The sequence below is a fragment of the Budorcas taxicolor genome, chromosome 5 (genome assembly GCF_023091745.1).
Source record: "Budorcas taxicolor isolate Tak-1 chromosome 5, Takin1.1, whole genome shotgun sequence".
NCBI classification, from domain to species: Eukaryota; Metazoa; Chordata; class Mammalia; order Artiodactyla; family Bovidae; genus Budorcas; species Budorcas taxicolor.
Genome location: NC_068914.1, coordinates 86,065,957 through 86,081,148, shown reverse-complemented (window position 1 = coordinate 86,081,148; position 15,192 = coordinate 86,065,957). Strand labels below are relative to the sequence as shown.

The 15,192-nt window shown below is 36.4% G+C and overlaps 1 protein-coding gene across 1 annotated transcript in view; it reads right to left on the bottom strand.

Moving 5' to 3' along the window:
* Positions 1-4,225: 4,225 nt before the first annotated feature.
* Positions 4,226-15,192, bottom strand: part of SLC2A13 (solute carrier family 2 member 13) — a 521,832-nt gene continuing 510,865 nt past the window's right edge. Inside the window, exons 9-10 of the mRNA XM_052640217.1 lie at positions 14,919-15,071; positions 4,226-4,452 (exon numbers count right to left, since the gene is read on the bottom strand). Coding sequence (XP_052496177.1) covers positions 4,226-4,452; positions 14,919-15,071 — 380 coding nt within the window. The remainder of the gene's footprint in view (positions 4,453-14,918; positions 15,072-15,192) is intronic.

Below are 15,192 nucleotides of genomic sequence, written 5' to 3'. Positions count from 1 at the left end.
AAATCACTCAAGTGTAACAGACTCTGTTTTATACATATAAAGTAAAGACTTATGAGAATTGTATTGTTTTACACTCACAAGAAAATTATAAGATAAAATTCTTTCATGTATTTCTGAACATCATTAACACTTACAAAATCTCTCTCTGATGATTACTGGCACACAAAAATCTCCTTCTCTAAGAGATGATCTTTAAGAGAGTTGGGAGCAGTTAGTTGTTGGCATTTTAAAATGATTTCTGTTTTTAGAAAATAGCAGCAATATTGCTCACCCGGAAGGACTGAAGATACTGAAATTGATATGCTGCTACAAACTGGGTCACTTCATCAAATTAGGTTAACATTATTGTACATAGGCTAAGAAAACAGAAAGTGACAGAAAACAGGATGCTAAAATTAATCCAGAGAACAATTCTGAGTCTCTCAATAGGCAGAAGCTACACATAAGTTGTAAAATTTATCCAAAACTCAATACATTTTGGTATAATGTACATATTATGAATTCTCTGCTTCTGGCATGGTATATCATTCTTTTATTTGTAGTTACTGAAAAGGTCTGAATGTGGCAACTTAAAACTGATAAAACAACTGTATAAATGTTGTTAGGTGCTTAGTGTAATTTGTGATTTCATAACTAGGAGAATAGTAAAATAAATTAATTATAACAAAACACCTTATTAATTTTATTGTTCTTAATTACTGATGAAAGAAAGTCAAAAGAATCCTCCCACCCTTCTTATTGTTTTATAGCATTTATAAAATATATTAGTGTCATTAAGTTAATGAGGCTAGTGAGATTTTCTTAGATGCCATGAAGAATATTTTATAGAATACCCTTCCCCCAAGATCTATGGAGGATTAATAATGCATTTCAATTCTACTTTCTGATATAAAGGCAAAAGGATAAATTGTCAACTTATATATTTCCCTGTTAATTCTTCCTCTGGATAACTGACTTTGAAATTACAGTAAACAGTTTCTAAATTCTCTAATTTAACAGATTTCCCATTTTAGAGTGAATAACTTAAGAAATAATATTAAGACTCTTACACACTAAAATGGTTCAGTGGTAAAATGAAAATATGAAAAGTACTTGATAACATTACTCTCAGCATTTTCCATCTGGGAACTAACTACTGCATATTACTGGTGAAAAAATTTCAAATGGAAATAATACCTTTTAAGTCTAATTTTAGTTTAGATCTTTTATATATACATTAAAATAATGTTTTGGGTAATGACTGACTAAGGTGCAACAATCAAAATTATTAGGAATTTTATATTTAATAAAAATATTAATATCTAATCTTTAAAATCTATCAGATTTTAACATTCGGCCCTATGTGTTCAGATGCAAACGAAATGTTACACTCTCTTAAGTCTAGTGCATATCTTACCAGCCATGCAGCGAGGCCTCAATAGAGGTTATGATCATCTTCCCTATATTTTCCTAAGTCACAATATACTTCTACTAAACTCGTAGCATGTTTAGAAGGAAACATATTTCAGCTAACAGTGTGATGCTTAATGTGTTTTAATATGATAGATCAAATGCCATATATAAATTTTCCTATAAATATATATTTGATGATATTTCAAATGGAATGTTTTCAAGTTGACAGTGGTAGCCAAAGATGCTGATAACTTAGAAGGTGCATATTATTAAAAAACCTGCAAAATTCAAATACTTAGTTTTTAATATACTATAAATGTTCACTGAATCTAAAAATAATACCCTAATTTTATAAGGTTCCTTTTCAAGTAGTTGTCATTAAAAAATTATAAATAATTCCTATACTGTGACTCTCTGTCTTGTACTTCAAAGATATGGAATATTATCTTTATCACTGTATAAATAACTAGTAGTCCTTTATAGAAGGAATTGAGAATAGAAGACAAGAACTGTGGCTATTTTTCCCTATTATGTGCATTTATGGATATAAAGCTGAAAACACTATTTACTTATGTCAGAGAGAACAGGCCATGTTCTGCTATAGGAAATAATGAGCTCAGTTGCTTCTTTAATAAAGTTACTGTGCATTCAGCTCAGCTGAGTATAACCATATAGTTAAGGCCATGTATACAATAAACAGAATAATTGTGGGAATTATTTAGATAAATCAGGAAAACAAACTTCTAAACAGATCACTTTATGGGTTTAAATACTTTTTCTCCACATTATATTCTGATTTTATCATACAGTAGTTCATTTTCCATTTCATTTTACCTGTGTGAAATATTATACAAATAAGAAATTTCTTATGGGATAAGAAATATCAATAGAATAATAACTTTCTCTGTTAAAGCACATCTGCTTTTCTGGGGAAAATAAAAATTAATATCCCTTTAGAAATAAATTGTCAGAGCACCTAAGTCAAGGAAAAAAGCTCTCAAAAATATATATTTGTTTAATTACATGAAATGATCAAAGGGAGAAAACTCTTTTTTGGTGGAAGGATTTTTAACTTTAGAGAATGAACCTCTTTGGCTACATTCTCAGCTGTCATAATTGTCATAATGTTCTTATGACATTCTTAAAGCCAGACTTTGAGAGAGACCAAACCATCTTGGAGGCTGGCAGAAATATACTGAATTTAGAGTCATTCTTTCACTCCAAAGAATACGTTATTAGATGTTTAGAGACACGTTAAAATGCATCAAATGTTTGCACTTTTAGCTGACCTCAGAAGACTCATTCATATTTTCACTAGAACTAAGTAATATTGTGAGTGATTTTGTACATACTATGTAGTTCTTAATATATGAGCAAAAATTGGAATTCACTGATGAATGAGCATAGAAACTAATGAATACTTTGAAAAAATACTGCAGAAATATAGTAACTCAACATTTCTTAAAGACACATATGAGAACCATTAATCTGTTCCAATGGAAAATCCCAGTTTTTAGACAAGAAGGAAAAAAATCCAAGTCAAGCATGAGAAAAAGGATACACCCACAGACAAATCTATGTATCTATTTTTAAGAGAATGTCAGAGAAAATGAGAAAGTGTGCAACATAAAAACCAGTTTATACTCTTAGAATCAAAAAGGGAAAAAAAAGACAAGTACCATTATGTAATAAAATGTGACAGTTCCCTTAGGAAAAGTTAAGAAAAAGTTAATAAAAATAGAAGTCTCATTACTTAATTAAACAAACATAAATAACAGCAGGGTTATTTCTGTTGCTGATTTTCTTCCTTCCTTTCTTGTTTCAGAAATTATTTGATTAAAAGAGGGGAAAAATAGTCTGCTAGAAGCTATTTATGTAACACAAATGAAGGCACAAATAGCAGGAATCCAGAGTTGATGAGTGAAGTTGTGAATACAGGGGATTTTGGCTTGAACAAAAACTGACCCTGAAATACAGTTGAAGATCTAGTGCTATTTTGTGTTTACAGCTGCACACTTAAGTCACTAACTCAGGGTTAAAAATCTTTAAGGACCATAAAAATCTTTTCTTTCTTTCTAGCAATAAAATATACTTATCAAAACTTGCTAGCTAATCTGTGCAAATGTATACTTCTTAACTGATGCAAAAAATATGTAGGAAAATAAACCTAAAAAGACCTGCTTTTTATAATGTTCAAAAGATTCTGTACAGAGTCAGCTGCTGAAGAATTTTCAAGATTTGAATTGGAGAGAGAAACGAAAATGTAGAATACAAAGGATATAGGACAGCTGTGCCCTTGTAGGAGACACTTTTGAATTTGTTGATGAAAGCTTAAATGGAATTTTTTTCTAATAGCTGATCACAGATAAGTGCCTCATCCTTAGGAAAAATTAGGGCCAACAGACTGTGCTTTGACAGAAAATACCTTTGGACCATATTTTAACCTCCTTTGTCATAAGTATATCATACATATATGATTTGGCTGGATTAGCACTGACTCAATTGCCACTAATAATTATACATAGTCTTAGGAAAAAAGGATATCACTGAAGTCACTGGGTACAATATTCATTTTAAACTATCTCAGGAAGGAATTACACACATTTGTTCAATAATTATTAGTTTAAAATCTCTGTAAATTTTTTACACCTCTGTATGTGAAAAAAGTGTCATTGTGATGGTATCTTCCTTGGAATCAAATATTCTAGGATATGAAGTCATTCAAAACTAGACTGTGGAAAGAACCAGATTAAAAGCAGGGCAGTGAGGTCACCAATTGCTGTTCTTCTCTCCCAAGTTTGTTTAAATGACTAAATATATAAGCAGCTGATAATTATTCCACATCAGAAGCATCGTTGTCAGAAAGATGGTAGTTACTTCCCTTTACCCGAATATATTCAATATATCTCCCTTCATCAGAATCTGAAGCACCACATGTACATAGCCTGTTGTCAAAGAGTGATTCAATTTCCTCTAATTTTTTCCCTTTGGTCTCAGGAAGACAGCCGTAGATGAAAAGGAGACCCATCGAAGCGAATCCAGCATAAAGGAAGAAGGCTCCTGCAATGGAAAATACTATATATGTAAAGGCTTACATTGGAAAGGGGACTTGATTTTAACTTCTGTTTCTGGTTAATAATGCATGACTGTGGTCTGAAATGGAACCAAAAATTTGCTCACAGCTTGGTTTATTTGGTTTACTCTAATTGTTTTAATTATGTGAATATAATACAGTTTGTCTTTCTAAATTCAAGTTATGTAATACCAAACTCAAGAAGAATGATAGCCCAGGCTCAGAATAACTTCTGCTTTGAAATCTGTCCTCACTTCCCTAATTAGAATTGTGCTTTGACAACACTTTGCTGAGGCAAAGTGGTATATAATAACAAAGTAGCATTATAATTATGTGAATATATTTGTGTTAGCCACTAGACTGGAGGCACTTTCAGGAAGAAATTTTCTTCTCATTTATCTTGAGTGTAGTGTTTCCAGAACCACATTCATTGATGACACTGCTGATTTCTTGAATCAAAGCTCAAAGTTTAGGAGTCAACAGAGTTTTCTCTTACTCTCCCACCCAATGTCCACTCTTAGAAAATCCTGTTGGATCTACCTTCACATACAATCCAAAGATGACCACTTTTTACCATTTCTAGACATCTCTGATTTAAAAGCCTTCCTCTTTACCTGCAGTACTGTTAGAGTCTCCTAACTAGTGTCCCATTCCTTCTCTGAGGCTCCTACAGTCCATTTTTGTATGTGTGTCCATAGCACTTGGGGCTTCTCAGTGGTAAAGAATCCTCCTGCCAATGGAGGAGAAGCAAGATGTGGGTTCAGACCCTGGGTCAGGAAGATCCTCTGGAGGAGGAAATGGCACATTGCTCCAGTATTCTTGCCAGGAAAACTCGATGGACAGAGGAACCTGGTGGGCTACATTCTAACTCAATGGAACTATGTATCATGCTGCATAGGGCCACCCAAGATGAATGGGTCATGGTGGAGAGTTCTGACAAAACGTGGTCCACTGGAAAAGGGAATCACAAACCACTTCAGTATTCTTGCCTTAAAGAACCCCATGAACAGTATGAAAAGGCGAAAGGTATGACAATGAAAGATGAACTCAGTAGCTGTCCAGTATGCTACTGGAGAAAGTTGAGAAATGGCTCCAGAAGAAATAAAGAGGCTGAGTGAAAGGGGAAACAATACCCAGTTGTAGATGTATCAGGTGGTGAAAGTAAATTCTGATGCTGTAAAGAGCAATGTTGCATAGGAACCTAGAATGTTGGTCCATGAATAAAGGCAAATAGGAAGTGGTCAAACAGGAGATGGCAAGAGTAAACATTGACATTATAGGAATCAGTGAACTAAAATGGACAGGAATGGATGGATTTAATTCAGATGATTATTATATCCACTACTGTGGGCAAGAATCCCTTAGAAGAAATGGAGTAGCCATCACGGTCAACAAGAGTCTGAAATGCAGTTCAGTTCAGTTCAGTCGCCCAGTCATGTCCGACTCTTTGCAACCCCATGAATCGCAGCACACCAGGCCTCCCTGTCCATCACCATCTCAAGGAGTTCACTCAGACTCATGTCCATCGAGTTCGTGATGCCATCCAGCCATCTCATCCTCGGTCATCCCCTTCTCCTCCTGCCCCCAATCCCTCCCAGCATCAGAGTCTTTTCCAGTGAGTCAACTCTTTGCATGAGGTGGCCAAACTATTGGAGCTTCAGCTTTTAGCATCATTCCTTCCAAAGAAATCCCAGGGTTGATCTCCTTCAGAATGGACTGGTTGGATCTCCTTGCAGTCCAAGGGACTCTCAAGAGTCTTCTCCAAAACCACAGTTCAAAAGCATCAATTCTTCGGCGCTCAGCCTTCTTCACAGTCCAACTCTCATATCCATACATGACCACAGGAAAAACCATAGCCTTGACTAGATGGACCTTAGTCGGCAAAGTAATGTCTCTGCTTTTGAATATACTATCTAGGTTGGTCATAACTTTTCTTCCAAGGAGTAAGTGTCTTTTAATTTCATGGCTGCAATCACCATCTGCAGTGATTTTGGAGCCCCCAAAAATAAAGTCTGACACTGTTTCCACTGTTTCCCCATCTATTTCCCATGAAGTGATGGGACCGGATGCCATGATCTTTGTTTTCTGAATGTTGAGCTTTAAGCCAACTTTTTCATTCTCTTTCACTTTCATCAAGAGGTTTTTTACTCCTCTTCACTTTCTGCCATAAGAGTGGTGTCATCTGCAGTACTTGGATGCAATCTCAAAAACAATAGAATGATATCAGTTCCTTTCCAAGGCAAACCATTCAATATCACATTAATCCAAGTCTATGCCTCAACCACAAATGCTGAAGGAGCTGAAGTTGAATGGTTCTGTGTAGATCTACAAGACCTTCTAGAACTAACACCTTCTTGATTAAGGTGAAAGAGGAGAGTGAAAAAGCTAGCTTCAAACTTAACATTTAAGAAACTAAGATCATGGCATCCGGTCCCATCACTTCATGGCAAATAGATGGGGAAACAATGGAAACAGTGACAGACTTTACTTTCTTGGGCTCCAAAATCACTGCTGGTGGTGACTGAATCCATGAAATTAAAAGACGCTTGCTCCTTCGAAGAGAAGCTATGACCAACCTAGGCAGCATATTAAAAAGCAGAGACACTAATCTGTTGACAAAGGTTCATCTAGTCAAAGCTATGGTTTTTCCAGTAGTCATGTATGGATGTGAGAGTTGGACCATATAGAAGGCTGAGCGCCAAAGAATTGATGCTTTTGAACTGTGGTGTTGGATAAGACTATTGAGATCAAATTAGTCAATCCTAAAGGCAATCAACCCTGAATATTTATTGGAAGGACTAATGCTGAAGCTGTAACTCCAATGGTTTGACCACCTGATGCAAAGAGATGACTCATTAGAAAAGACCCTGATGTTGGGAAAGATAAAAGGCAGGAGGAGAAGGGGATGACAGAAGATGAGATGATTGTATGGCATCACCTACTCAATGGACAAGAGTTTGAGCATGTTCTGGGAGGTGGTGAAGGACAGGGAAGCCTGGCATGCTGCAGTCCATGAGGTCACAAAGAGTCAAACATGACTGAGCAACTTAGCATCAAAAACAACATGTGAATTCTAGACAGTCATTTAACCTCCTCCTTGGACCTCAGTTTCCTCATTAAGTAAAATAAGATGATTTATCAGTTCCTATTTAAATTTATGGTTTAAATTGTAATTCTGTAAGTTTTACAGCCCAGTAGGACCAGGTATAGGAGAGGTGGTAATGGTATGCTTGAGGAGGAGACCAGCAAAAGTCGTCTCCTCAAGCCCAGAGTCTATGGCTTGTCTCTGGGTTCCTAGCACAGTGCTGATTCATTGGAGAGTTTAGAGAATGAATATTCTCTTGTTGACAGCCAGATGGAATACATTGGGTAGGAGATTTGAAATAAAGGCCTAAACCAGACACCATGACTATATATTTGAAAGTCAAGCTTGAAGCCGAAAAGTATAGCAGTTAAAGAACTGAAAAATATTTCTCAGTTTGTTGTCACTACAGAATGTGGAAAGACAGTATTAAAACTATTTTCTTTAAGACAGGCCTAGAAGTAACCATTTCAGTACTATCTATAGAAATACTTCTTGGGAAGACTCAAGTAAAACTACAGAGGAAAATGCTGCTGAACTGGCTACCACAAAGAATCTGCTCTATTGAATGAGCAGCCATGATAAAATAAAAGGGAAGCAGAGGTAAACTATGAGATATTAAAACATATATATAAAATGATTGATTTATATATAAATCAAGACATAATTTGTTGGCTTAAATCATCAGAAGCTATATAATTCTTAAGGAGCTGGACCCATATAAATAAAATTTTTTCTTTAATAAAAATAAAATTCCATTTACAAATACAAGGCTCCTTTACTTCATTTCAGTTTGGTCTACATTATACTACAAGTTATATATTTTTACATCATACTTGATAAAAAATAAAAAAATAATAATAGGTCATCTGGCATGCATATCAGAGTGCTACAGTGAGAGGAAGGCTCTGTAGACACTGTGGGTCTGAAAGTCAAAAAGTTACACAGGCTGAATCCTTGTATAGTTTCTTGAATTGTCTTGATTTTAGTTTCCTGATCTGACAGGGAAAATAAATCCTTCCTTGCTATAAACTGCAAAGACTAGAAAGAATTTTGGATGTTAGTTGCCCAAAAAAGTGATAGACATTATCAAATTACACTAAATGACTAGGGAAGAATAGTGACTAGTAAGATCAGCATGGCTAATAAATCAAGAATGTTTTCATCTAAGGGGTGCTATGACAAGCTGGCTCTTAGAGGATGTGGAATTTTGAGGAAAAAAAATGACAGAGGTGAAGTCTTGTATTCTGAATACAGATAAGCAAAACTGTGGAGGTAAGAAAACAATAGGTGCAGATGATAAAACATTTTAGACTAAACTGGGATGCTAACCTCTAAAATATCTGATGGAGTAAATATAGTCTGCCTTTATAAAGTATAATATTTAGAAAATATTCATCATCTTTCACAATTTAAGTACAATGGCATGATTGGAAGTAACAAATCAAATCTTCATAGTAAACTCTTACAGTTAAAAGCAATTAGATGGATTACTGACATTCTTAAAAGCCATACAATTTCTTGTGTGTATGTGAACAAGATTCCCAAAGCTAAAGAACATAAAGAAAATTCTATTAAAAATCAAGATACAGCTATAAAAATCTGAATAATCTAAAGACAGCAAATGCTGCAACTGTGTATATAGGCTTCACAGGTGCGACCTGTGGTTAAGCCAACAGAAGTGCAGGCAGGCCTGGGAGGCTGTTACCTGCTTCGTGTAATGGGCAAGTCAATTATGTAACTCATTTTCTTAATTATGTCCCTTTAGGATGAAAATGAAAAAGATGTCTGTAGCAAATCTGTTAGTATTGTTAAACAGTACAATTTTATTCTAAAGGAAATAAATCTTATTAGAGTCCTTATATTAAGCTTCAGATTAAAATAGATATTTAATTGAATTATACAAAATGAAGAATTAAAGATTCAAAACAGACACTTTAATAATGCTCAACAAGGGATCTATTTAGTCACATGTGCTATAAATAAAGTGATATACTGCTGACATTTTAATGATAATTTTTAGTAATAATACTGAATGGGGCCCAGACCCTTCTAGGCAGTATAGTTTAGTAAGGAATCAAGACTTGAGGTCTTATGAAACAATAAAAAAGTAAAAGAAGACATGAATATTTCCAGAGAAATACATCATTATGGTGCCTATCTGTTGTCAGGAATATAAACATATAGCTTACATCAATCAGTAACCTCTAGGTTAAAATATAGAGCAATAAACAGAAAAACTCTAACCTGAGCTGAGATATTGTTCCCCTAGTGAAAACCTAATGGACAGTGTGCTGACAAGAAAGAAGTCTGGCTTAATGCAAAATAAAAAGCTGCTTCTACTGAGATATTTTTGAAAGAAGCCTGGCTATGCCCTATTTCAATTTTACTTCTGTGGCCTCATGTTTTCCTAACAGAACTGATTCAAGAAGAGGAGCTTTGCTATCAAAAGTCTTACCACGTAGACTTTTATTATTTTGTCTATGACTTTCTATTAAAAATGCTTTCTCAAGAAATAAGTCCATATTTAAATATTTCAGTATTCTCCAGGACCAGAAAATACGGGTAAATATTTATTGTGTTTATATTTATGCTGTTAGGAAGATAAGCTTACAAATTTATGTGAAACATTCTAATTGCCAAATGGGATAAAGCTGAACATACTAAATATATATCCAGTTTAAAATGCCAGTGCCTTTCCTTTCCAAGAAAACAAATATTTCTAAATGTTTTAAATTGTGTTTGGGAGAGAGAGGAGTTTCATAAAGATTAGAAAAAAGCATCAGAGAAATAGTTTTAAATAAAACTAAACAGCAAATCATAATGTTCATAAGAGAGGAGGAAGAGACATATGATGTTTCCACATATTCATCATTCATTTAAAAGTTTAACTATGTATTTATTCATTTGACAAACACTTCTGAGTGCTTAATAGGATTCCCTGGAAGGCATGGGGAATATATTGGTGACTAAAGTATAATCCTGGCCTAAAGTCAAGGTCCAGCAGTGAGAGGGTAGATAGAGGAACGGACAAATAAGTTTGTTCTTACAAAAAGAAATTATAAGTAGCCAGAATATGGGATGAGGTGAGATGAGGTGAGGTGCAGTGAGGAATGGGGGAGAGGATCTGAGAGTGATCTAAGCACTTGTTGTTCAGTTGCTAACTCCTGTCCGACTAGGGACCTCAGGGACTGTAACACATCAGGCTCCTCGGTTCTCCAATATCCCCCACAGTTTGCGTTAATTCATGTCCACTGAGTCAGTGATGCTATCTAATAATCTCATGCTCTGCTGCGCCTTTCCTCATTTGCCTTCAATCTTTCCCCACATCAGCATCTTCTTCAATGAGTTGGCTCTTTACATCAGGTGGCCAACGTACTGGAGCTTCAGCTTTAGCATCAGTCCTTCCAATGAATATTCAGGGTTGATTTCCTTTAGCATTGACTGGTTTGATCTCTTGAAATCCAAGGGACTCTCAAGACTCTTCTCCACCATCACAATTCAAAAGCATCAATTTTTCATCACTCAGTCTTCTTTATGGTCCAACTCTCATATCCATACATGATTACTGGAAAAATCATGGCTTTCTCTATATGGACCTTTGTTGGCAAAGTGAGGTCTCTATTCTTTAATAAGCTGTCTAGGTTCATCATAGCTTTCCTTCCAGGGTCAAGTGTCTGAATTTCATGACTGCAGTCACCATCCCCAGTGATTTTGGAGCCCAAGAAAATAAAATCTGTCACTGCTTCCACTTTTCCCCCTTCTATTTGCCATGAAGTGATGGGACTGGATGCTATGATCTTAGATTTTTGAATGTTGAGTTTCAAGTCAGTCTTTTGACTCTCCTCTTTCACCTTCATCAAGAGGCTCTTTAGTTCCTCTTTGCTTTCTGCCATAAGGGTAGTATCATCTGCATATCTGAGGTTGTTAATATTTTTCCCAGCAATCTTGACCCCAACTTGTGCTTCATCCAGCCCAATGTTCATTCATGTGCATTTTGCATGGTGTACTCTGCATAGAAGTTAAATAAGCAGGGTGACAGTATTCAGCCTTGTAATACTCTTTTCAAAAAATTTGAACCAGTTTGTTGTTCTATGTCCAATTCTAATTGTTGCTTCTTGACCTCTTCTCAGAGACAGGCAAGGTGGTCTGGTATTCCCATCTCTAGGAATTTTCTGCAGTTTGTTGTCATCCACATAGTCAAAGACTTTAGTATAGTCAATGAAGCAGAAGTGGATGTTTTTCTGGAACTTCTTTGCTTTCTCCATGATCCAACAAATGCTGGCAATTTGATCTCTGGTTCCTCTGCCTCTTTGAAACCCAGCTTGTACATCTGGAAGTTCTCAATGATTTGCTGATGCTTAGCTCAAAGGATTTTGAGCACTACCTTGTTAGCATGTAAAAGGAGCACAACTGTATGGTAATTTAAACATTCTTTTGCACTACCCTTCTTTGGGACTGGAGTGAAAACTGACATTTTCTGGTCCTGAGGCTACTGTTAAGTTCTCCAAATTTGCTGACATACTGAGTGCAGCACTTTAACAGCATCACCTTTATGATTTTAAATTGCTCAGCTGGAATTCCATCACCTCCACTAGCTTTGTTCCTAGTAATGTTCCCTAAGCCCTCTTGCCTCACACTCCAGTTTGTCTCACTGTAGGTGAGTGACCAGTCATAGAGTTTATCCTGATCATTAAGACTTTTTTGTATAGTTCTTTGTACTTTTGCCACCTCTTCTTAATATCTTCTGCTTCTTTGAAGTCCTTAACGTTCCTGTCCTTTATCGTGCCCATTCTTTCATGAAATGTTCCCTTGATATCTCCAATTTTCTTGATGAGAATCTCTAGTCTTTCCCATTCTATTGTTTTGCTCTATCTCCTTGCATTGTTCATTTAAGGCCTTCTTATCTCTCCTTGCTATTCTCTGGAACTCTGCATTCAGTTGAATATATCTTTCCTTTTCTCCTTTGCCTTTCACTTCTCTTCTTTACTTATCTATTTGTAAAGCCTCCTTAGACAGCCACTTTGCCTTCTTGCATTCCTTTATCTTTCAGTTGGTTTTGGTCAACACCTCCTATACAATGCTATGGACCTCTGCCCATAGTTCTTCTACCAGATCTAATCCGCTAAAAATATTCATCACTTCCAGTATATAAGTCATAAGGGATTTGATTTAGGTCAAACCAGAATGGCCTATTGGTTTTCCCTACTTTCTTCATGAGTATGAATTTGGCAACAAGGAGTTCATGATCTGAGCCACAGTCAGCTCCCAGCTTTGTTTTTGCTGACTGTATAGAGCTTCTCCATCTTTGGCTGCAAAGACCATAATCAATCTGATTTAGTTACTGACCATCTAGTGATGTCCATTTGTAGAGTTGTCTCTTGTTTTGTTGGAAAAGGGTGTTCACTATATGTAATCAGTGTGTTCTCTTAACAAATTAGCCTTTGTCCTGCTTCACTTTGTACTCCAAGGCAAAATTTGCCTGTTATTCCAGGTATCTCTTGATTTCCTACTTTTAAATTACAGTCCCCTAAGATGAAAAGGACATGTTTTTTTGGTGTTAGTTCTAGAAGGTCTTGTAGGTCTTAATAGAACCCATCAACATCAGCTTCTTCGGCCTCAGTGGTTGGGGCAAGCATGTGTGCATGCTATGTTGCTTCAGTCATATCCAACTCTTTACAACCGCATGGACTATAGCCTGCCAGGCTCCACTGTCCATGGGATTTTCCAGGCAAGAATACTGGAGTGGGTTGCCACTTCCTCCTCCAGGGGATCTTTGTGACCCAGGGATCAAACCCAAGTCTCTTATGTCTCTTGCATTGGCAGGCAGGTTCTTTACCACTCGCATCAACTTCAGCTTCTTTGGCATCAGTGGTTGGGACACAGACTTGGATTGGATTACTCAGAGGTTCAGTGGTTTGCCTTGGAGAGAAAGCAAGATCATTCTGTTGTGTTTTAAGCCTGAACCCAAGTACTGCATTTCAGACTCTTTTGTTGACTATGAGGGCTACTCCATTTCTTCTACAGGATTCTTGCCCACAGTAACAGATATAATACTCATCTGAGTTAAATTCACCCATTCTCTTACCTTTTAGTTCCCTGATTCCTAAGATTTTGATGTTCAATCTTGCCATCTCCTTCGGGACCATGTCCAATTCATCTTGATTCACGGATCTAACATTCCAAGTTCCTATGCAATATTGTTCTTTACAGTATCAAACTTTACTTTCACTCTAGACACATTTGCAACTGAGTGTTTCCACTTTGGCCCATCCTCTTCATTCTTTCTGGAGCTATTTGTAATTGTCCTCTGCTCTTCCCCAGCAGAATATTGGACACCTTCTGACCTGGTGGGCTCATCTTCTGGTGTCATATATTTTTGCCTTTACTTACTGTACATGGGGTACTCCAGGGAAGGTTACTGGAGTGGTTTGCCATCTCCTCCTCTAGTGGACCACATTTTCTAAGAACGCTTCACCATGAACCATCCAACTTGGGTGGCCCTGTACATTATGGCTCATACCTTCATTGAGTCATGCAAGCCCCTTCCCCAGGATATGTGATCCATGAAGGGGGGACGGGTGAACGGGGGGCGGGGGGGGGGTGAGGTCTAAGCAATAGACATTCAGTATATAATCACAGAGGCTCAGGAGATTAGCATGAAAACCCCTATTTCATCATTTAGAATCCAATAACAACCTATAAATTCATACAGACAATAAAGTAATTCTCTTGCTAAAAAGACACCTTTTCATTTTAGTAAAGGTAAACCTGAAGTAGCTTCCCAAAGTTTTTTCCTAACTCAATCACTTCTCAAGATTGTTTTCTTCAAGTTATGGTCTCACTACATTTCACATGAACACCTCTGCTACATTTATAGTTTCAGCAGTGGTAAGTGCTGGTCTCAGTGGATCCTGACATACTTTGGTCTGAATAGCAGATATGATAGAGTGGAAGGCATAGCACACAACATCTGGGGGAGCTACTTTGACCCTACTTTGATTCTACTCTTGGATACAATCCATCCGTGTTAAGAGACATTTTCAAGCATTACCCCTAGACTCCAGGATCTTTCTATAATTCTCTGTTGTTTATGTTTTTTTTTTCCATTAAACTAAAGGGCTTGTTGTGAAGACTTCCAACTGAGGGATAGCTGGGAGATGTTTGGGTTTGAAGTGTAAGTGGGTGGGTGAAAGCTAAGGACAGTTCCTCTTATCTTTTCCCAGAAACATTTCCAAGGTTCTGGGGAATAAGACAGCCTTACAGAGATATTTATAATAGCAAAAATATAACCATTTAGTTTTTCAATCACGAATGATAGCAAATCTGAAAACAAGAGTATAAAATAAAAATGAAACTATATTCTCTTACCATAGTATGTAAGATACTCTGCTGTGTGTAAAAATGTCAGTGACACCAGAACATTGAAAATCCAATTTATTCCGGATGAACATGCATTTCCTGTGCTTCTTGCCCAAAGGGGATATATTTCAGAATTTACAGTCCAAGGCATTGGTCCCATTCCTGAGAAGTACAAAATGAAGAATTTCAGTAAAGTAGCATGTAAGGAATTTAAGAGTAGCTTGTCTTCTCTAAATAGAGACAATTTAATTAAAATAACAATAACAACAACAGAGTCTTTGTT